The sequence below is a fragment of the Podarcis muralis genome, chromosome 2, assembly GCF_964188315.1.
Source record: "Podarcis muralis chromosome 2, rPodMur119.hap1.1, whole genome shotgun sequence".
Lineage (NCBI taxonomy): Eukaryota > Metazoa > Chordata > Lepidosauria > Squamata > Lacertidae > Podarcis > Podarcis muralis.
The window spans coordinates 60,911,664-60,935,918 of record NC_135656.1 but is presented as its reverse complement, the minus strand read 5'-3'; the positions used below and the strand labels follow the sequence as shown (position 1 = coordinate 60,935,918).

Genomic DNA, 24,255 nt, shown 5'->3' with positions numbered 1-24,255 from the left:
TTAAAAAAAAATCAAGGTTCCAGAATCTTTTTTTTTTTTTTTTTTAAAGGATCTGACATTACATTTTGGTAGAACAACCTCTGTACTGAGTTCAATAAATATCACTGAACTCATTGATACCAGAATAAAATACCTGCATGCATGGACAACTTGCTGCCTTTGAGTTTTTTAGATCTTTACACCAGTACCTACAGAATACTTGACTAATAGGCTAATTGCCAAAGCATAGTACATCAGCATGTATTATTTATTACGTTTCTAATCAGAAACTAAAGATCAGGGGTAAATGGCTGATTCTTAACATCAAAAAGGTTGCAAAGCAGTTTTTAAACTGATTTCTGAGGGGAAAACAACAGGAGCTGGTGAACATCTGGCTCAGGATGATTCACTTTTTAGGAACTCTCAGGTGGCTAAACTAGGGGATATGGAGAGCTTAGAAATTATCAGGACAAAAATAACAGTGATTTTAAGAGACAAAAAGGAATTGTAGGAGAAACTGCATACAAAAAGGAGTTTTGGAAATGTATCTATATATAGCCTTTTATATTCTAATGTTAGAGGCTTTTAAGCAAAGGCAGGGGGAGAAAAACCTGGGTGCATAGTACTAAAACAGAATGTAGCTGCTGCAACATTAAGGTAGGAAGATGAGAATCATTGGGATATAGGTATCCTTTTATATACAGAAAGAACAGGTAAGGCCATGTTGGGGTGGTGTTAATTAGAATGTCAAAAAGCAGAATAGATCATAAGTCACATTATGTAAACATGAATTTGATTGCAGCACTGATGCAATGCCCCTCCCCTGACCAAAAGCGATGGAGAATGAAATCAGATAAAGGAGAAAGTGTAATAACCAATGGCTACAATTACCCTCACATGGACTACATTCAAAATTGCAACACATAACATGTCTAGATGTAATAGATGGCTGTCCTTGAACATGGAATTGACTGGAGGTAAGAGACCTTGGACATGAATGGAAAGAGGTATCCACAATTGGCTGAGAGATGGGAGTTTTGTTGAATCAATTGGAAAACAGTGAACACGGTGCTATCAAATTCAACATATATATTAATGGTAAGTTGCCTGTAAAGAGGAAATTTTCTTTTTTTAACACACACACACACACACACACACACACAGACACGAGGATCAGTTTTAAAGAACTAAAATGCCTCCAGGACAAAATGTGAAGGTCTTTTAAATCTACACGTAAAATAAAAAAAGAGAGAATAAGAGATTTACCAGTAAAAACCTTGGTCTGGATGGCATATACCTGAAAGCTCTTAAAGAACTTAAGTATGCAAAATTCTGACCTTATGAGAGGCTGGAATTGGGAAGACAAAAAACATACCACTATTTGAAAAAGGGAATCAGGAAATAAGAGACTATTCAGCCTAGTATTGGGTAAACTGATACAAAGCATTACCATATCCACAACCATTAAAATAAAAGTTGCTCAAGAAAATGTAGTTTCTGCAAAGTGAAGTTCTCAGTCATCAAGCTTTCAGATTTATTTTTTTGCTTGTCAGCAAGAATGCAGACAGGAAGATTCAGAAGACATTGAGGGCAGGATCCAGATTGGAAGTAAACTCAAAACAGAAGAGAGAAAGAATTCTCCGTCTATTTAACTTACAGCATTCATTTCCACAAGTATTTCAGCAATTTACAATGCAATCCTCTGCATGTCTACTCAGAAGTAAGTGTCATCAAGTTCAATAAGACTTACTTCTAGGTAAGTGTGTATTGGACTACAGTTTTGGATGTTTTTAAAAGCCAGATTTTTTGCACAGATTCAGTGTTTTACAAAGCAAAAGAGGCTTTCACACTGTGTTTGACAAAGGGTGACAAATTTAATTAGGATACTGAAATTAACATGCTTTAGATTTTAAACCACATTATTTTGCTGAAACATTTAATAAAACTAAGTAAAATACTTTTAAAAAAACACACAAAACAAGACTATTTGCCATGCTACTCTTGTGTATCCAATAACTCTCCGCTTACCACTTATTTCCAACTCCGCCCAGTGTGACTTTTTTCCATTAGCTGCTTCCTCTGAGGACATAATTGTGTACATCCTCCGTGGGTCAGGTGGATCGTACTTCTCTTTGGGCATTCCTGTCAGAAATAACAGAACAACATGTGGTTCCAAACAAAATTCTTAAAAGAAGCACCTCCCTTCTTACAGACTAGAATACTAGAATAATGCCAATCATTGATGAAGGCAATAATTACTATTACAGTGGTATCTCGGTTTAAGAACAGCCCTGTTTACAAACTATTTGGTTTACAAACTCCGCAAAACCAGAAGTAGTGTCCAAGTTGTGAACTTTACCTTGGTCTAAGAACAGAAGCCGAATGGTGGAAGGGCACCGGCGGTGAGAGGCCTCATTAGGGAAAGCGTGCCTCAGTTTCATAACAGACTTCCCGAACGGATTCAGTTCGTAAACCAAGCTACCACTGTACTTCCAAACAAGAAAAAGCGGCAACCTCACTCCTATGCTAATGTCATAACATCCATACATTTGATGGCTTGTAAAAACTCAAGTCACTTAAGTGTGCTTTAAAAAAATAAAGTTGGCTTGATATGAGTAACTGCAAATCCTCCTGAACTTTGCATGGCTGGACTGTAGCCTACTGTTCCAAGACTAGAGTTGCACCTGTTGCGCCACCCAATTTTGTCACACCCATTTTGCCCCTGTCCCCAAACACTACTAGCATAAGGCTAAGCATGAAGGAACGAGGCACTCAGGCTGAAAAGGTTCCCCACCCCTGCATGAGCCCAAGGTTCACTGCTACTTATTCCCAATCCTCCAAACCATGGTTTGAGAATTCCCTGAATGTGAACAGTACGTTGCTACATTCTGCACAATGTCTAATCTGCCAGTGACATTTAATACATGCTAATTGGAAGTACTTCCCTGAATCATTAAAAAGAAAAAGAAAAACAGAGTTTGGATTATTCTTATCCACCTATTCTGATCCATTATACTGCCACTGCTTGGCATTTTATCAGCTAACCCCATAGGCACTAAGTTTTCTGATAAACAAGATTCCCCAATGCTTGATTATTTCTGTTGCTATGCAAGTGGAAGATGGGAGAGAATTTGAGGTGTAAACTCCTTTGTGCAGAGGAATAGCACTTGTGGTCAATCTCAACAAAGCGCTCCCAGCTTGACTTAAGAAGGGAAAATGTCTGCCCTATCCTTTCCTCAGGTCACACACACAAACATTCCTGGCCTTGAGTACAGGAGAACAAGTCTCAATGGCCCCTATGAAGCATGAACAATTGTAATACAAAGTAGAAGGAATTGAGATCTATTAGAGGAAAGTTTTATAACAAATATAAAAATATTTTTTAAAGTACTGTGTAAACATCAATAGTCATTGCCTCCAACAGCAAATCTGCATGATTATCTTCAGCTTGGAAGCAAAATGGAGACTCCATCCTCCTCACACACACTATATACCATTAAAGCATCCAGGTTTAGGGCTGACAGCCAGTCTGGATCCTGAGCCCTTATGCACTCCATAGCTTAAGGCAGCAGTGGCGAATCTATGGCACGTGCGCCAGAGTGGGCACACAGAGCTCTCACTGCTGGCACGTGCGCCATTGGCCATCCCCAGTTTTGTTGTTTTTTCCATTTGTGCTCCCGCTCCTCCCCATGCTACTGCGTGCATCCACTGCTTAAACCCAGAACTTTTTTTTTGCTGGCGTTCGGCGACTGGTCTGTTTTTCGATTGGTTGTGGCAGTGGCTGTTTCTGATTGGGCGTAACAGTGTTCGTTATTTGCCCCTTGTGATTTTTTTCTGCACTTTTTTCGGTGCTGGGTGGTAGTTCCCAGCTCCCCCCTCCAAGCCAGGCATCGCCCATTCCCTTCTGCCCCCCGCAGCTCCAATCCTCTGCAGGCCTCTCATCCCCCGTGGGCCTGACCTACTTGGGCTAGGAGGGCACCTGCGCCTGCCGTCTCTGTGCACGCCTGGCCCAACCCAACCTCACCCCTCTGCCATGGCGACGTTGCTGGAGAGAGGGAGGAAGATGGGGAAGACCACGCCGGGATCACGGGCGGAGAGCAGGCAGGCGGGCTTGGCTGTTGGGCTGGCTGGCTGGGGTGGGGGCTATCCCTCTCCTCCTGGCCACCGCTGCTCACCTGGTCTCAGGGTTGCTCCGTCCTCCCCATTGCAGTAGCCCAAGAGCGAGCCAGCCAGCTCGCCGGGGAGTGCGCCCGGCACGAGGGGGGAAGAGGGAGGGAGATGATAAAGAAGTGGGTTTCGGTTTTTGCAGTTTGGCCACTCAGTCTCTAAAAGGTTTGCCACCACTGGCTTAAGGGGTGTTAATAAAAATGGTTTCCTAAGCAGTGTTACAAGGTTTGTTTCATAACAGAAGCACTCCTCTCAAGCACTGAGGGTACACCACAATATTTTAAAAACTCAACAGCCTCTAAAATAACAATTTAGCTGGCTACCATTTATTTCTGATATTGCATATATAGATTTCTATTCATTCCATTAACTCACTCTGCATCACAGTGTTAAGAGTTCTACGTGTAAAAACTGCCCAGCTCCATTTTCTTGCTTGGGGAACTTTCCATTGGCATTCCTTTCCTGCCAAATATGCCACTGCCTCATGCAAAGTAAAGGAGGGGGCTCACCTAACATAGCAACAAATGAAAGCATGGGTGGCCTTGACAAAACTTAACAGGTAGCACTATTTCCTTTCAGTTTAAAACCGTCTACAGAACTGGAAAATTTGTCAGGTTGCAAATTGTTTTCTCTAGCCATTTCAGCACTTGAGATGAAAGGACCAAGTCACTATCTTCTCTCCTGTTGAGCCCACCAAGAAGTCACTCCTGCTAGCCTCTCTCTTTCTGGAGAAGCAACTCAAGAGAAAGGCATTGAGCATGTACATTCTAGAGAGGTTTCCGAGAACTCTTGAACAACTTTTTAAAATATTTTCAAAAACAGTCATTCAAAAACAGGTCTACTGCTTCCAAAATCTGTTGCCTGAGGCTGACTCACTATACTTTATGGTTAGGACAACAGCTGGGTACAGTGGTGCCTCGCAAGACGAAATTAATCCGTTCCGCGAGTCTCTTCGTCTTGCGAAGCACGGCTATTAGCGGCTTAGCGGATATTAGCGGCTATTAACGGCTTAGCGGCTTTAAGAAAAAGGAAACAAACTCGCAAGAACTCGCAAGACGTTTCGTCTTGCGAAGCAAGCCCATAGGGAAATTCGTCTTGTGGAACGACTCAAAAAACGGAAAACTCTTTCGTCTAGCGAGTTTTTCGTCTTGCGAGGCATTCGTCTTGCGGGGCACCACTGTAATTTTCATCAGAAAGGGCACACATGGTATTTACCATTCCACATGAAGAAGAAAAAACAACAACAACAACAACAACAACAACAACAACAACAACAGGTTACTAATCTGAGATTAGGGTCAAGTGGATCCAAATTAAGTTTTTGTTTTTAAAAAAAGCTTTATAATTACCAAACGTGGTGTTACAAGTATGAAATAATCTATACTTACGACTATTGTTTGCAAGTATAGAGGTACAACTATCCAGGGATTGATTATTTAATTGGTTTATTTTATTTATATCCCACCCTTCCTTCCAAAGGATCACTGGGGTTGTCATTAGGATCAAGAATGAATCTGAATGTTAATTCCTATGGGATCTTGCAGATTCCTAATATCTTACTGCTATGTTTGTTCATTCAACTCAAAAACATACAAAGATATGAATAAAGTAACTAAATGGCAAGAAAGTACCTACAGTGTTTTATGTTGATTCAGCAATGTGCTAATTAGTGTTTTCATAATGACTGGAGTTATTTGAATATGACTAGGATCTAACTGACCCCAGAGTTTTTTTAATGAAACTGTCAAATGTGTAGGAGGGTTATTAACAATTTTCTTACATCATTCATGATACATACATAGCATATATTAATCTTCACAAGGCATTAGCACCTTTGTTTCATACATTCTGAAAACCAGTCTGATAAGTTTCCATATGCTGATGTAACATTTATTTAATTACCCTAAAATATCTATTAAAACATTAAGATGAACACTGACTGCTCCTTGCTAATTAATTTTTACTTATATATTTTTACTTTACCCCATAACCAAAGTTTTGCTTTCCCCACTAACATTTTATTAATGGATTAGATTTTTAGAAATGTTTCTGCTACAAACAGGTACTGAAGACATTTCACTACTGCAATAAGGTTCTGAGCAACAGTTCATATTTGTGCATTTCAGAGACAGCTTTTTCCTCATTTTTTTCTGTTTAATGTAAAATGGTTCCTTTATAGAATAGGGATATTTGTTGTGCACTGTCAGAATAAGAATATACAACTATCTCATTAATATTCAATTTGGAATCAGAAAGCAGCAGAAAATGGATAGCTAACAATGCAAATGTGAAACATCTTCAAGTTCATGTGTTTTTTCTGTTGTTGTTCTTAAAGTACTTTTACACTAGAAAAGTATTTTCACATACCACAAATTTAAATGGAAACATAAAAAAACTGATCACATCACAGAAATAGAAGTGAACTACTGAAATGTTTGGCGAGGAAAACAGCTCTGACAGAGTGACCTCCGACTGGCTTTTCCCTTAATTTACCTTAACACAGGTACAGTGGTACCTCGGTTTACGAACTTAATCCGTTCCGGAAGTCTGTTCTTAAACCGAGGCACGCTTTCCTTAATAAGGCCTCCCGCCGCCAGTGCCCTTCCACCATTCGGCTTCTGTTCTTAGACTGAGCTAAAGTTCACAAACTGGGACACTACTTCCGGTTTTGCGGAGTTCGTAAAAACAGTTCGTAAACAGGGCTGCTCTTAAACCGAGGTACCACTGTATTACCAACCTCAGATTTCAGCTCATAATTTAAACCATTTTAATTCAGAATGCATCAAACATCTTGCTACATCTTTCCTAGAGCATCGTATTTTTAGATGGGCAAGCAATCACAAAAACCTTTAACAATATACTATTACTATTTGATGGATAATATTAGCCATTACCTAAAAAGGCAATTTCCTAGTGACACAAGCCCCCAAAGACTTGCTTCTATAATAGTAATTACCTTTTGAAAACTCCATCCTTAACTAGACTTCATACAAACTTGTCACTCACGAAAATACATTCACCTCTGGTTACGTATCCTTCGGGATATGTGGACGGCAAAACCGGAAGTATTTTTCCGGGTTTCATCGTGCACACATGCGCAGAAGCGGTAAACCGCACCACACGCATGTGCAGAAGCAGCACCTCCGGATACGCACACCTCAGGATCTGACCGGAGCTCCGGAACGGACCCCGTACGCCACTGGAGGTACCACTGTATCAAAATTAAGGTACACTGCCTAGAAACCTGAGTGTTAGTACCACACAGTCCAAACTGTAGTATTTTGGCATTCAACAGGTAAGATTCGGGACATGGAATTCACCTCATAATGAAGGCCAGCCCAGGGCAAGAGAAGGCAAGATACAGGAGATGGAATGTGGACCTGTTAAAACACTATTGCCCTTTCACACATTTCAATTGGGCCTAGACCGAAAAACTTCCCTCTCGTTATAGTAGCTAGGAACATGTATGCAATTTGCATTCCAAATTAAAGCCACTGCCAATCTGATGCCCTCCAGATGCTTTGGACTACACTGGAAAGTTTCAGAGATACTATCGCTTGTGAGCCACTGCATTACCAGTAGCTCTAGCCACACAACCATTGGGCCTCCATGACAGACATAGCATTTGCATGTGTGCGCACACACTGAGAGATAGATATACCCATTTCTGCAGGCATCTTACACTGTGCTGGATTTGGACAATTTTCCTACAAAGAAGCAGGCTTTTGTGCAATTTGTGCAGACACCATTCCGGTTAAATCAATCAGTAATCCATGCATGGATACACGTTATCTGGGTGAGGGTCACATATTTTAAGATTAATTTTATAAATGCAGTGCCAAAATACCACACAATACTGGCATTATTAGAAAGCTCCCTAAAACCGAAGCAAGCAAAAATTTAACAAAACTGATGCAAGCAGTTTTAAAAAAAAAGATGAAAAGAGAATATAGACCATTCTGATTGATTTAACTGGAATGGAGTCTGACAGGCTGTAATCCATTGCTTCAGTGACTTGTAAGCATGTGCACTTGTGCCTAAGACTGCAACCAATTTGGTACATAGCAAAATCTTAACACACAACCATTTTAAAAAGATTTTACTGTTCAATTTACCATACATGTTTACTGCTAGAATACACTACTAAGAGTTAAAGATTAAGCAATGTGATAGTCAGTGAAATATGAGTAAGAAAATTTCTTTGTGCCTTTTTTCAAGTTTAGGCATCTCTTTTGGTAGTTCCCACAGTTCTCTCACTCTGTCCCATTCCAACAGGGGTTGGAACAGCATCAGCCAGTTCAGATGCAGGTTTTGCCTAATACAAGCAAAATTAAATTAGTAGGTAAAGTGACATAACTGTTGTATGCCCCTCCCTTGGGAGCTGAATAATGCTGAAAATCTATCTATGATGTACAATGAAGCTCTATTTTCCATTTCTTCAGCCCCAGGAGCTAGGGAAAACCAAAGAGAAAGGAGTGCATTTCAGACTTCAGTTTTGGCTTTTAAAGTCCCTACTAGCTACTAAAACAGAAGTAGTGACAGCCATTTCACACAGCCTATAAAGCAACGTTCTGTGACAGGAAAGTGGGTTGAACTAGATACTTGCTATCCTGTGGGGGCAGGCAAGGCAACAGAGAAAAATTTCCTTTGTTCTTTGTACACCAAACATTATAAGCCTGTATGCATACTGCAAGTATGATTAAAAAGGACTAATGTATTTCAACCATTCTCCTTAATACAACAGGGACATTTATAAATAAGGTTATATGCATATAAACAAGTTGTGTGTATAAAAAATGCAATACCTGTCATTTTTGTAGACTGGAACTTTACAGGCACTATAGAGGACTGGTCTATTAATTGGGCAGGTAGCCAGAATTTTTCTATTAATTAGATAGGTAGCCAAGAAAGCTCATTTCCTGGCTAAAAGCAATCCCTTTTCTCCATTTATTTCATTTCTTAACCTATTGGGTGGCTATAGACAATCATTTACAAAACGTAAGGAACGTTCAGAGAAAGTTGGCGACCAGTAAACTTTACATCGCCTCTGGCCCCCATTTCTTGAAGAACAAATGTGCAGTAAGCTTCACTTTATCATGACTATATGTCATGGATAGCCAATTCCTGTCATAGCTGAATACTCAAAGCAGGCCTCTAGTAAACAACTTCTGCAATCTGCTGATCTTTAAAACTTTGGGTTATTAATGAAGAGAATTTTTAATCCTCAGAGATCTCTCAAACACAATAAAATTGTCTGTTTATTTACCTGCCTTATTTACCTGCCTGCATTTGCATAACAATAGTTTTAATTTCTGCATTACAAAAAACAATTGCTATTTGTCTGTTCTAGACCTGACAGGTTGTTTTAGAAGTTTTTGCTGCTATCATACTGCACCCCTCATAGCTTTCTTCCTCAAAGGAAAAAAAATCAGAAGATGCAAGTTCTGACTGTAAATAAATTTTACTACTAAAAAAAAGAAAGTCTGGTCTTTCAAGGAGTCCTGTGGCACCATAAGGAATAAACTTTTTTGTAACATGACTGCAGCCCTATGCATGGTTTCCTAGAAGTAAGCTTCACTGAACTTACTGGTGCTTACTTCTGACTGCATACGTTTTAAACTTCCTAAACAAAGTGAACTTTAAGAAAAGGTCTTCAGTCATCTGAATGCACTCATTAGTGTTTAGTTATAAATGCAAACAGTACTTCAAATAAGTTCTACCGTTTAAATTACTAAGATGAAGTAGAAATCCCAATTTTTAAAAAAATATTTGAAAGCCTTGTTACCACCTCATTCATTTGCCAGAGCAAAAAGAAACTGTCTTGTCACCCTGGCACTCCAGAGGATGATGTCATCACTCCTTCTCTAACCCCATCTCCCCACCCTTCTGCTGCCCTGTTCCCCCCTCCAATGAATCACTGTTTGTGTGAACCAAGAGTCCAGAATTCAACCCTGCCAGACCATGTTCCTGAAGAAAAATTCTTTCAACTCTAGGAATAAATATGCTTGTAAAGAACTCAAAGTATTTTTTAAAAAGATCTTTTGGATAAAAATATTGAATCAGCAGAAGTCACATTTTAGATTACAGAGTTCAAAATTCCACGTTGTAGCCACAAACTACTATCTAATCTAACCAAAACAAGCATATGCAATAAAGCCAGCCTTGCAAATGCAAGTTCATTCAAAACAGCTCAGCAAACCTCCAACTATCATCAGTTTTGAAAAATAGGTGTCAACTGATTGGGACAGGCATGCCTAATGCTTAATATCCATTAGGTTTTCATGGATTCCCAGGTGCTCCTACAAAGTACCCCTCTCATCTGTTTCTTTCTATGAACTGTAAGAGTCAAAAGCTCCCTGCAAAAACAAAATCTCACATGATACCAATACTGGAAAACCTATCAATTCAACACTTAGTCCAGAACGAATGCTATTAAGTATGTTTTGCATAATTACCATATTTTAACTTATACTGGAACTGAATAAGAAGGAAGAGCATCTGGATATATGCATATTCATCATTCTTGTTAATTTGCAAAAACCTAGCATCTCAATGGCTATTGTACACTTATCAAGTATAGTGTGGTGCATTACATCAAACAAGCAAGAGTTTCCCCCTTGAAGTCTAATTCCCTATCAGTTGACTATTTTAAGGCTGCTAAATTTACACAATATTTACCGGTAAGAATGTGCCAGGAAAATAAGGAAATTTCACGCTGCTCTGGATTTTGTACTCCCTGCCATCAGATTTGCAGTACTCCCAGTCAAATCCACATTGGAAGCCACATATGGCTGACCACTAGGAGAGCTGCAAAACAGATTAAGAAAAAGAAGAGGAAATCCAGTTAGGCTAACGTTCCTATTTTTGGTAAAAGGAATTGTAGCAAATAAGCTAAAAACTGGAAGACTTAAAAGCTTATTTGCATTGTTTTAACTTATCAAGACAGAAAATCTGTAACACCTGCTATTGACAACCCCTAAAGCACTTGACAGTACTTCAATATTTTGGTGAAGCAAGTTAGGCTTGGTGTTGTTGTTTTTTAAAGAGATGCAAGGAGACACCTGAAAGTCAAGGTCACTGCCTCCCACATTTTCAAACTGTGAAAGATGAAGCTCTGTGCAGAGCTAGTTCCAAAAGAAGCAAAACACACCATGGCTGGTGAAAAGTTCTTCATTTTTGTGTGTGTCTCATTTTCAGTTATTTAATCAGATACAAAGTAGAGTTAAATGTAATGAACCCTACAATCCAACTACTTAACACACACTGACATTGCATCTCCAAGGAGAAGGATGCATTAGTGATAAAAGATTACCACAGCACAGGCATAGGCCTTAGCAGTGGATACAGCACAAATGAAGTGGTGCATAGAAATGTGAAAAAGGCAACAGGATTAATGAGCAGGTTGCAGGCAAGTGGGATAGGAAAGGGGGAAGTCCAAGATGGTCCATGAGTGGAAAAGACAGATCTGAAACAATGGCAAAATAAGTAAGAAAGAGCAGGTGGCTCTGTCATTTTCAGCTTGACAACTTGCTAGGACACTGAAAAGGAAGGGAACAGGGATTTTATGGGTGGAAGACTAATTTACAGCCACAAGCGTAAGTTTGAAGCTGAAGCTAAGACAAAACACATAACCACCGTGTGCACAATAAGAAAGGTAATGGGACAAAGTCTGGATTTTTATGGATCAGTCATGACCTATCACTGCTATCACATCTGCAGCATATTGCAGGGTTCAACTGCATTCCCTTACCTTCTTATTCATCCAAACATAAAACATTCTGTTCAGATCTTTCAGACTGCTCTCCTTTGAAATCATTAATTGAAATCCATCCTTCTTAAAAATGAAGAAACTGAACAATATTCCAAAAGAAGAATCATCACTGCTTTACAGCTGAATACTGCCCTAGTCATACTGAAACAAACACTGCAAAAACAGTGTTTCCTTCCTTTTAGGCTATATTATCATCATCCTGGGATTGCCCATCTCAAAGGCTTTTTCCTCCTTAACTGTTTTTAGTTGATGACCTTCTGTGTAATAATACTGGGAAATAAGCATGTTACTAGCTATTCATGCTGGCACTGCATATTCCCTCCCTTGTCTGAAAATTGTAATGCATAAGCAGAAATGAACTCTCTTCCAAGCAGGACATTATGGAAAATTGTAACTGTAAGGAGGCATGGTTATCTGAGGGAAATTGCCAGAGTAAGACATTGCTGTTCGCTTTTTTAATATGAGTATTCACTCAAAATGCATAGGGAATGAATCTTAAATCTGCATTCCCTATGAACTCAAAACAATCTTAACTTTGAAAGAAAAAACTGTAGCAAGCTATAAGCAGTATCCAATGAATACTACTCAGCAGTGAAAACATTTCGAACATGAGCCTCATGGGTAAACTACTATGTTACTCATCCAAATTACAAGTAAGCAAAGAGACATTAATCCCCACCCCATACTGTGAAAGGTATCATTGCACAGAGTAAGATACGGATTTTAATTCAATGGTACACACTTTTATCACAAGCATGCACAATATGGGTCGTGTTCAGCCTGTCTATCACAGTAGAGCACTACAACATACTGTTCATTCTTCCAACCATAATTTATCTAAAAGTAGTTTAAGCCCCAAACAATGGGGGGAGGGTATTACTTCTAGTATTTAGTATACACAGTAGATCTAGACAGGAAGGAATATGCATAAACATTTGTATGTACTCTATACAAAAAATCAAGAACTTAGCATCATTTAGCTTAATAGTCTAAACATCTAGATGTTTTTCATTGTAATTACGCTACCAGAAGCCCTTGGACCTAATTTTACTTCCTCTTTAGCTTTGGTTTCTTACATATTTGGAAGTGTCAATTTACAACACACTTTTATGACTGTATCCTGTAACAGCCTCTTCACATGAGGAATGTAACTTTAATTTTCAAAGTCCATGTTGGCATATCATACATGCCATAATAAAGACATTGCAATTTTTCTGCAGATATTATGACAATACAATATAGATTACCTAAATAATGTGCTACTTACCTGGGGAATATAGAAACTGTGCAAGTTGGGTAAACAGCTGACAGCCCAACACACTTGCCTATTAACCCCTTTCTCACTGCTCAGGTCACTATTTACCTACAAATGGCAGCCACCACAGTGCTGTGCTGCTTTCCTACCTTGTGGAAATGCAGCCAAGCACAATGGCTGCTTCTGCATGCTCTTGTCCCCTCAGAGCACATGTAAGCTCAGACTTACAGCTTCTATAGTGCTGGAATCCTACAAGGACCACTATGCATATTTTAGGTCAAACATTAGGGGGTGGGGGATTTCAACAACTTTAAGAGCTGACCACTATAACAGGAAAACCACTTTGCACAGAAGGAAATCCCCCCTCACTAATACCAACAGACTGTTAATCTTCACAGTCTGCTACAGAAGATTGCAGTAAAATAGCAGAGGGTTCCCATCCTGCACACTAGCCCTTTGTGATGGTGTAGCCTGGACAAATCCAAGATGCATACAAAGCCTTTCAGTTATTAGCTTTGTGTGGTCATGATTTATTCTGGTTTGGCTGAGTTAAAGGCTCTCTCCTTTTTTGAGGTTCAGAGACATTCACATAACTTAGGATCTTTTATCTTCTGCCTTGTCGGCTGTTGGTTTGATGCCATGAATTATACAGAACTTTGCACTTAGCCATTTACTAAGGGGCAAATAATTCCTATGCTGCATAAACATAGTAAGGCTCAATTTTCACCCTGTCACAGATAACACCTGCATGACCTTACACTATATTGATCCTGCATCCCTTACTACCCTAACAAACAGGGAAAACACTCAACAAAAGAATCACAGAAATCCACCTTCTATTTCAGTTTTTTAGCTCAAATACTTGAATGCACCTGTATTGATTAGTAGAGAGATCATATCATTCTGACATGGTTCTTGTTTTAACCCTCACATTTTAGGGGAAGCTTACAAGAATCTGATTTTCAATGCACAACACAATGTCACCAAAAATTATGAAACAGGACATGTTTTTACAAAACTAACATGCTACTTCTAAAACAGAGGTTATGTTTAGACAGGTTAGTGTCTATCAGTTAATTCTTAGAGACACCATCAGTTCTCAGATACACCACCAGTGGTCCTTTTTTGGGAATAAAACATGAGACGTGATGTATCAAGGCTATACTTCACAAATTTATTTTTAAGCTACTGACTTTGGGGGATAATTAATGCTGCTTAGCAATCAGTTTAAACTATATGTGCACTGACAACAGGTTTGACTAACACACAGGCTACTCAGCTTTAAGGGTGACTACATGTAAAAACTACATAAGAAAGGAGTTCGTATGTTAAGTGAAATTTTATGGACTAGTTAAAATGTGAAAAATATTAAAAAGACCTTACTACTAAGAAGGAAGGATTATAAACTTTTTCAATACGCAGCTACAGCAGCAAGAATTCTACTGGCCCAGAAGTGGAAACAAGAGGAAACACTGACGAAAGAGGAATGGAGGATGAAATTAACAGACTATGCAGAACTGGACAAATTAACAGGGAAAGTTAGATATCTTTGAGACCAAAAGTTCATCGAGGACTGGGGGAAATTTGCGGAATATCTGAAAAGTACATGTGAAGTACAAACAACGCTAGTGGGGTTTAAAGAAGCACTGTAAAAACTGAGGTATATTGTTAAATGAAAATGGATGATTGGAGGGGGGACTAATGGCAACAGAGAACAGAAGAAATGCGTAAGCAAGAGTTAAACATGGATGATTGTCAGAGAAGTTGAAGGAAGTCCAAAAGTATGGAATTTGTGAAAATTTTGATTAAAATTGTATATTTATGTCAAAAATTAATAAAAAGCATTAAAAAAAGACCTTACTACTACACTGCTAATGAGCATTTGAAGTATTTCTCTTAGCACCACACCTCAGTGTGAAGTAGGCAACAGGGTTCCATGAAGTATTTTAGGTACAGATTAGAATGTTGCCACAAGTGAAAAATGACATGTTTAAATGTTAACACACATATGCACATCTCAAATGCTTCAGTGTTAACTAGTAGCCTTGTAAGATAAATTGCTAGTTACCAAATACAGTAAACCTATATAGCCTTGTTTTTAACTCATTGCCCAGTTGTCATATGTGAGAAGGAATTTATCACAGGGGAGTGAATGAAGTGCCCAAAAGGGAGAGAACCTGTTTGCTCCCCCCCTTCTCCCATTCCATGCAGCAGCTCATTGCATTTCTATAGTGGGTGGGGAGGAGAGTAAGGCCCCTCCTTCCTTGTCTAGGACATGAAGCGCTTCATCCTTCCTCTGGCAGACCACTGCATTTCAGTATTTGGTGTGTAGGAGGTGAAGCTTCCTCCCCTGCATCCAGCACAGAAACCAAGAAAGCTGGTGGTGGAAGGAAGAAGTAATGCTTCCTGCTGCACTTCTGCAAGACACATTAACAATCAAATCTCCCACACCTTTATTGTAGAAACACAGCACACTGGTAGCAAAGGGACAAAGCAATCCCCAGCATGCCTCAGTTCTATACTGGATGCATGGGAAGTGAAGCACAATGCTGCATGTCCTACATGTTATCACAGTGGCCTAGCAGCAGATGGATTCTGAACATCCAAAGGGTGGCTTTTGTGTTTTATGTACATGCTGGTGGCAAAGTGACAGGGCAATCTGTGACAATGCCACAAGCCTACTAAGCATCTATGCATGGGAGATGTGGCCCCTTCCTGCATGTTTGGCATAGTAACCATGCAGGATAGCTGTAGAGGCATGGATCACTTCATCCCAGTACTAAGTCCACTTCACCTCTTCCTGCACACTCATCATAGAAACCAAGCATGAATGCAGAGGAGGTAGTGTGCTCACTTCTAGCTTGCAATATGTTTCACTAGCCTGCTTTTAACTCATAAGGACTGGCAAAGAAGGGAATGAGTGCTTCATTCATGTTCCAATGGAAGAATCTCCACTCCCCAGCCCCACTCATGCCTAACATTTACACAGTTGATGCAACTCTTGCCTACAAGCAGAGTTCAATGCAGATATACATTATATGTACAATTTGAATGTCTGCATAGGGTTATACAGAAATTAAGATGCAAGTTATTTAACTAATCTGCATCTAAATTCCATACCAAAATAGCCAGATTTAATGTACCATACCCAAAGAACAGGATTTTGGTGGACCATTTTTCTATCAAAAGAATGCAACTTCTTTCTTAAAATAAAGCTGTCATACACTGGGTGGGTTTTTAAAACTAATTTGAGAAATGCATGGGCTAGCATTACAACATACTTACTAAGAATACACCTTATTAATCCACACAAGCCAATATGTACATCTAAAGATATACATTACCAAAAATAATTACCTGTCCATGCAGTACTGTGGTTTCATTTATTTTTATATTTAAGTTCTTCCTTAATTACTGAAACACAAATAGCCTGAACTTGTCAAGACTACACTTAGGATTTCATTACAAAATGGCACAGGGCAATCTCCCTTATAAAGAAAAATGAACTGATCCAAGTGCTTCATGTGAATGGTTCCATTTCAGCAATACTGTGAATAAACCCCCAGAGAAGACTTCATTCCTAGCAGCACACTCCAGAGTCCAGATGAACCAGCAGGAAGAAGACAGGGTGGATAATTCTGTAAAATTACCCCAGTGGAAATGTTGACAAATCCCCAATTACGAGACCTGCTCTAGGATGAAAAGAAATGCAAGAGACAATACAATTACCAGTCAACACTTGCCAACCTTCACATTCATACCAAATAATTACCATAAATATTCCTTAATCCTTTTGAATTTTAAGTCTCTGTTACCAATATGCTAAAATCCAGATAAGATAATAACCCTGAGACATACCAGACACTGTAGAAATGCCCAACTGCTTATACAGCACAATTCAAAAATCTCTGCAGGATACCTCAACAACATAATCATATAAATGTTAGATCTTTACTATTTTAAAATATGAGAATAATGGAATTTCCATTATCTATCTTTTTATAGTGAAAATTTATGAGGTTTTCCTAAAAATCCTTGTCTTTTACTACAGATATTTAAAAGGCTTAACGCAAAACAAAAACTCACCTTAAATAAATTTTAAAACCTCCCAGATCGTTCAACTAGTAAAAGATGAAACAGGTGCTGTTACATTTTTTTATTATCGTTTTAGGGGTTATGCCCCTTCACCAATTCAAAAGTAAAATTCAACATAAAAATCTACCACTAAAAACACAAAACTCACAAGCAACCTGTACATAAAAGTATCTTTCATACCATATATTTTGGATCAAATTCACAATTGTATACTACCCCTTAGAACCTCACCCTTATAAGGAACAGCCTGCTGAAGTTTTGCTTTCTTAGCAGCCTAAAACAGCGCTTCATTAGATACCCCATCTACACAAAAACATATAGAACAAACTTGCTGTTGTAGGTAACCCCAAGAGATCTGCATTCTAATCCTGTTTACCCCTACAGCGGTACCTCGGTTTACTAATTTAATCCTTTTCGGAAGTCTGTTCTTAAACCGAATCCATTCTTAAACCGAAGTGTGCTTTCGCTAATGAGGCTTCCCACCGCTGGTGCCTTTCCACCGTTCAGCTTTTGTTCGTAAACCGAGGTAAAGTTTGCAAACCAGAACACCACTTCCGGTTTTGCAGAGTTCGTAAACCGAATAGTTCGTAAACAGAACTGTTCGTAAACTGAGGTACCACTGTATATGTGTGTGTTCTACAGACTGAGGCCCAGCCAACCTACCTGCATATAAACACTATTCCTGCCCCCAGCTCATTACATTGGACAGCACAGCTGTCAATCATTCCTGCTAAAGCTCTTTCCTTTCTATTTCAGACACAGGCTGTCTATTGTGGCCTTATTTCAAGCTAGCCCTTTCAGATACAAGGGTAATGCAACCAAGCTTAAATTTATCCTGAAGTGCAGGTTTTGTTCCGAAGAACCAGGCTTATTTATCCACGGCAAATATGGATCTACAGTTTTTAAATTTACACCTGTCTGTTCTATTTAAATTAATTTTAAGAGGTTGTGGAGGTGTGGAGAAGAAAAACAGCTGTGCAATGCAAGCTTTCCTTTCTTCCTGCTTATTTCCAGAAATGTTTACACTTCGTTTTTATTAAACCAGCTTTCCCTCCACTACACCTGTACTTTTATCTTAGTTGCTTTTAAGTGCCAAAATAAAATAAAAATAGAGTTTGGTGCATTTGTATAGAGCCACGCCAACCCCACAAACCAGAACCCTAACACACTTATTAGGCACTTCAAGCAAATGAGCCCTGCCCCCCCCTTACCCCCGCACTACTCCCACCACCCCACAGCTCTTGTCAACAGGCACTGAGCACGTCACTTCCTCCAGAACCTTCCCACAGCTTCCAGGAAGGCTCAGCCGCCCCTTCCAAGTGCAAAACACCAACCCCCGTCTCTACTTTCCCAGACCAAAAACTTTTTTCTCCTCGGGAGAACTCCTCCTCCCTGCCAACCCCAACAGGGCTCCTTTTGTTTCCTGAAGAGCAATAATGCCCTCCAAATCAACCGTGCCAGCTCCAAAGCACCACCACACACGCCAGTAATTTTTGTTTTGTTTTGTTTCAAAACACCGCCGCCGCCACCACTCTCTACACCACCTTCAGCGCAATAGGCCGCTCGCCTCACCCGCCTCGTACACAAGCAGTTTTATTTGCTACCCCGGCGCCCCCCCCCCCCCGCACAACACGCTCCCTTCAAAAGCCCTCGCCCAACAACCACCACCACCCACCCGCCCCGTCCTCGTCCAGCCATGCATTTCACGCACTCCAGAGGCGCAGGGCCCGGAGACCCCGCTTCGTATTTATATCGCCCGTCTCCCTCCGCGCCCCTTCCCCGAAGAGGAGCCGCGTTCCCCTTCCCCTCCCCGGCTGGATTATTATAAAAATAGTAACACCGACAACCCCCCCCCCAAACCTCACAGGACCCCAACACAACCCCCGCTACCCCTCTCTGGTCAGCAGCCACCCCCCGTTAACCTTGTCAACACGACCCCCCCCCCGACAAACCGACCCACAAACATCTCCTCGACCCCCCACCCACCCCGGAAAGTCAGCCATCTCTCTCCGCGTCCCACAGGACCTCGAATGCGCCGCCGCCGCCGCTCTCCGCGCCTCCCACCAAAATAATCCTTCGCCCACCCCCCCGCGCGCCCGCATTATGATTACCCGGGGCAGTTTTAACCGCCCCCCTCCCGTCAGAAACCTGCTTTCCTCAGGCCGCGGTCGCCGCTGCCGCCACCCCCGCCCCATAGATTCATTCGACGGGGTGGGGGGGGGGGCGGTTGAGGAAGAGCCGCCTCGACCCCCGCTCCCTCTTCCTCCTCCTCGCCGCCGCCTTTTCCGTCGGCGCGGCCGCCGCCCCCGTACCTGTAGCTGCAGCATCCCCGTCTCTGCGCTGCCTCTGCCTGGCTCTTTGTTTCCTGCCGCGGGCCGGACGGGAGAACGGGCTCCCCCCGCCTCCTCCTTCTCCTCCTCCTTCTCTTCCTCCTCCGCCTCCTTCTCACACTCATTGAAAGCAAACAAGCATCATGGCGGCGGCAGCAGCGACGGCAGAGGCAGCGCTTAGGCCCGGCCCACATCGCCTCGGCTCACAGGCTCCGGGCGCCGAGGCCGCCCCCTCCTCCCGCCGCCAGGACGCGCGATTGGGTGGCGGGCGCTGGGCGGGCGGTGCTCCGCTGGCCCGGCCGAGGAGCGAGCGCTGGCGGAGAGGGGCAGCCGGGGCGCCGCTGCGCCTTCCCGGGGAGCGAGAGACGGGCGCCCGGTCCGCGCGCGGCGGGAGGAAGCTCCACTGGACCCACTTACCTCGGAGGAAACGGGCACGGGGAGCCGGGCAGTTGGAGGAGGGCTAGGCCTCGACCCTGCGGCGGGGCAGAGTTAGGCGTGCCTCAGGCCGGCATCCGTCGGGGTTTCGCCCGCCCAGCTTGTGCCTGGGACCCGGCTGCAAGAAGTGCACTTTCTCGGAAGGAAGTCGCTGGGACTTGCCTCGGAGTAGGAGCGGCCTGCAAAAGCCTCCATGGGAGGGAGCGTTGCTGAAGTTGGGGGGGGGGGTTGCTCCGGAGGAAACGCGCGCAGTCTGGCTCGGGGTACCCGGAGGTGGGAAGGGGTCGAAGTGGAGTGAATGGCGGGAGGGTTGAAGGGCAAAAGCGAAGGGGCTCGGGATGTCTGCCACCTTCTGGGCAAGGATTAACAGCGCCGTCTTAATTTCGCAGTGTATGCATGCGAGCGATTGGGGCATTAACGACGTGCAGTCAGTATCGGTTTGATTATGATTATCCCGCCACTGCGGACCCATCTGTTGAATTCCTGCTCCAAAGGCGCGCAGGTCAGCCCTCCGTGGTGAGAAGGAGAAAAGCGGTAAAACTGCTGTTTGGAATTCCAGGGTGGCAGCCAAAAGATGATGCCATCATAAATTTGTTGGACTCAACGGTGCTACCCGATTCTGTTGTTCTGGTTGTGTTGATGCGGTAAAAAGTTGACAGCTTGTAATGTCACAAACCCAAAATTGAGGCCTTTAAGTCACATTGGTTAATAAATACTAACTTCTTCCCCCTGGTTCTCAGTTCTTATATTGAAAGGATGATCTTTATATCTGAAAATTACCATTCAAAAGGGCTGTTGAGAAGGTACTTGCCCCTGTTTAAAATGTCTCACATGGCAATCCTAACCAAGCCTTAATTTTAGGAAACGCATTGCGGGGGGGGGGGGGGGGCTATGAGGATGAGGCTGCTAGTTTCACCCCGGTCATTGTTCTGCTCTCCCTCCACAACTTGGAAGATGATTTTCTGAAGCTGGGAGTCTTCTGTACTCTATGTTTAATTTTTTCAGGGTGAAGCCTGATAGCTACGATCTTTGTTGGATCTCACAGCGTTAACAAATTCTTCACCGGGCTACCAGGCAGAGAAAACGAGATGCATAGATGAGGGGCTGCTAACAAAAGTGAACAAGACAGAAACAAAGAAAAAGCCTAGATGAGATACCACACTCATGGTAAATAAATGTGCAAAAACCCACATTCAATTGCTTTAAAAGTGGTGTAAGAAATTTATGATACAGGTGAAAATGAATTTTTACATACCCCATTTTGAGAAGTTGCTGGAACGGACTGCAGTCATCTTAGGTGATTTGATAGTTTCACTTTCTCATCTTTTCAGTAGGGATAAATTGGACCTCTGACAATTTGAGAAAACTAACTTTGAAAAAAAATTTTTTTAAGGGAAATGGAATCAAAGAACAAATGATCTTAACCATTGAAAATATGGTACATTGGAATATTAAGTGGCTCAAGTTTGCTCTTTTAAAAAGTTTAAGAACTATTTCAAAAAGCTGCTGGGTCCACAACAATCCCATTAGCACAAGATTGTTAATTATTGGTAAGATATGCGTAGGATCTGACTAACGTGAAATACTTTGTTAATGGGCTTTGGTGTAAACTGGAGAGGGAAACTGAGGGAGTGGATTGGTTTGGGTAAGGTTGCAAAAAACAGGAATTTGGTACTGATTATTTGTTGAAGATAGATCTGAAAGAAGGAATTAATCAAGTTGAGTGGTAGGGGTATCTGGGAGTGCAAGGTTTGAAGGTCTCTGCATGGTTTGAGGAGTAGCACTAATGGGGAAAATACTACCGTATTTTTCGCTCTATAGGACGCACCCGACCATAGGACGCACCTTGTTTTAGAGGGGGAGAACAAGGGGAAAAAATTCTCCCCCTCTCTGCGCAGCGCCCCTTCAGCAAAGCGGCAGGAGAAATGAAGCCCCTTCCGTTTCTCCCGCTTAGCTGAAGGGGCACCTACCCTTCAGCGAAAGGAACCCGAAGCCTCTGGAGTGCGGCGGGAGCGCTCCTGCTGCGATTCGGAGGCTTCGCATTGCTATCGCTGAAGCCAGGGAGCCTGCATTCGCTCCATAGAACGCACACACATTTCCCCTTAATTTTTGGAGGGGGAAATGTGCGTCTTATGGAGCGAAAAATATGGTTAAGATACAGGGTAGGGATTTTGAAGTATAAGAACTCTTGGAGAGTGTGAGGTTATATATAGTAATCAGAGGACAAGCTCTGAACAGTTTTATTGGGATCAGATGGGGTTCCCCAATGCAGAGTGACCAACCCCAGAAACTTTTAACATATTCTTCACACCATCCAGATTAGGATATTTTAAAGTTGGAATCAGTCACTTGACTGGTGAAATATAAAAATTAACATTATTATACAGAAGAGAGAAGTTTGATGTTAATAGTCATTGCATGTTCAGTTATTCATTTAGCTGAGCTATTTTAAAGCCAAACACATGACATATGAAATCAACTATTAACAATTTAATTGTTGTAAATGTTCAGGGATTAGTCTTAAAAGACTTGAACATTATTCAAAGCAGAACAGCTATAGAAGAAGAAATGGAAATATTTTGGAAAAGTAGTTCAGATTTTACTGTGGATTGGAATACCATTTGGGATGTGGATCATGCTAGCTTATAGAATGTTATTTCACAAGCTAGTTATTGGGATCTATCCCAAATGGTATTCAGTCCCCAGTAAAAAAGATAAAGTATTTCCGAGCAGCTCACTTACTTTTGTTTACATACGGGATTCAGCCATTTTAGCGAAACCTTTTTGAACTCCTTGATGCATAAAACAAATACATTATTATCAGAGCTTCCAATGACTTTATTCTTTACCTTTTCCAAGGAAATAGTTGCACATAGAGGACTCAGCATGAATCTGGAATCCCACAAATAGGTTTATTTAACATCTTACAGGTTATACATTTTATTCAGTTTGGAAAGTGGTTTTACTTCAATAAAGCATTCCCTAGCTGGAACCCTGTGCATTAAGAAGCAGCACAAAGGCATGTTGGGGATGGTGTGTGTTGCAGATAGTGTAATGCAAGCATGCCAAGTATACCTTTGCTCATTCATACACTTGAATTTGTTTTGCTGCATATAGCTGTCATCAATACCCTAAGAAGGCATTTTGAGCAGATGGTTAGTGACAGGATTAGCTTTCTCGTCTGGATGTTTAATGGGATCTAAGAATGTAATGTGAGGTTCTTTCATTTAGTATGTCTTACCCAGCAACTGTACTCTGTTAAGTTTGATCATGTTGCTCAATATTATGCATCTAGTCCCCCCCCCCATCCCAATGTATCACTCTAAATGTTAACCTGAAAAAAATGAACATTTTACCAAAAAGTTTATCTAACCTCAGAATGTCGCTCCAGTCACAACAATACACTTCAAAACTGTAGGTTTTTTTAAAAATGCAGTTCTAAGCACAATTACAAGGGAGTCATTCCTGTTGAATTCAGTAAGGTACACTTCCAGTTAAACATGCTTAGACTTGCCCTGCACTTGTAATAGAACTTGAAAACAGTGTTTATTGGGATATGAAAATTCAGAGATTCTATAGTAAAAGTTGTTGTCAGCTACAGAATACAAGGAAGATAATCATTGGACCCTCCCACCAGGATTAGAGCCAAAACAAGGCCACTAAGAAACAAGAGGGAGGTGTCTGCATGAAAGATTGCTTGTCAGTAAAAAGATAACAGGAACAGGGTCATGGTGACGGCATGAAGAAATTAGTTGCCCTATTTGTGTCCCTTTCAGCTTCCAGTACAGTGGTACCCCGCAAGACAAACGCCTCGCAAGACGGAAAACCCGCTAGACGAAAGGGTTTTCCATTTTGGAGGCACTTCGCAAAACAAATTTCCCTATGGGCTTGCTTCGCAAGACGAAAGCCCATAGGGAAATCTCCGGGACAGCGGGGAAGCGCAGCGCGTCTTCCCCGCTGTCCTCGGACCTCCTCCGAAGCCTGGCAGCGGGGCGGGGACACCTCTTCCTGCCGCCAGGCTTCGGAAGGATGCTCCGAAGCTAAAGAAGCTAAAGCAGCCTGCCGCGACCCTCTCCCGGCTGGAGAAGTGACGCGCGCCTATGGCAGGAGCCTCCATAGGTGCGCGTCACCTCTCCAACCAGGAGAGCTCGCGCGGGGCTAAAGAAACCCCCCGCGACCCTCTCCTGGCTGGAGAGGTGACGCGCGCCTATGGCAGGAGCCTC

General features: G+C 41.8%; 1 protein-coding gene across 6 annotated transcripts in view; it reads right to left on the bottom strand.

Moving 5' to 3' along the window:
• Window positions 1-20,214, bottom strand: part of CNOT6 (CCR4-NOT transcription complex subunit 6) — a 37,147-nt gene extending 16,933 nt beyond the window's left edge. Inside the window, exons 1-3 of one of the 6 annotated variants that reach the window (XM_028718215.2) lie at window positions 19,580-19,746; window positions 10,825-10,953; window positions 2,008-2,121 (exon numbers count right to left, since the gene is read on the bottom strand). In XM_028718215.2, the coding sequence (XP_028574048.2) occupies window positions 2,008-2,119 (112 nt within the window). In that variant the 5' untranslated portion in view covers window positions 2,120-2,121; window positions 10,825-10,953; window positions 19,580-19,746. Of the gene's footprint in view, window positions 1-1,245; window positions 1,267-2,007; window positions 2,122-10,824; window positions 10,954-19,579; window positions 19,747-20,014 lie in introns of those variants that run through there. The other 5 variants (XM_028718217.2, XM_028718214.2, XM_028718218.2 and 2 more) reach the window with 5 other exon arrangements.
• Window positions 20,215-24,255: the final 4,041 nt, after the last annotated feature.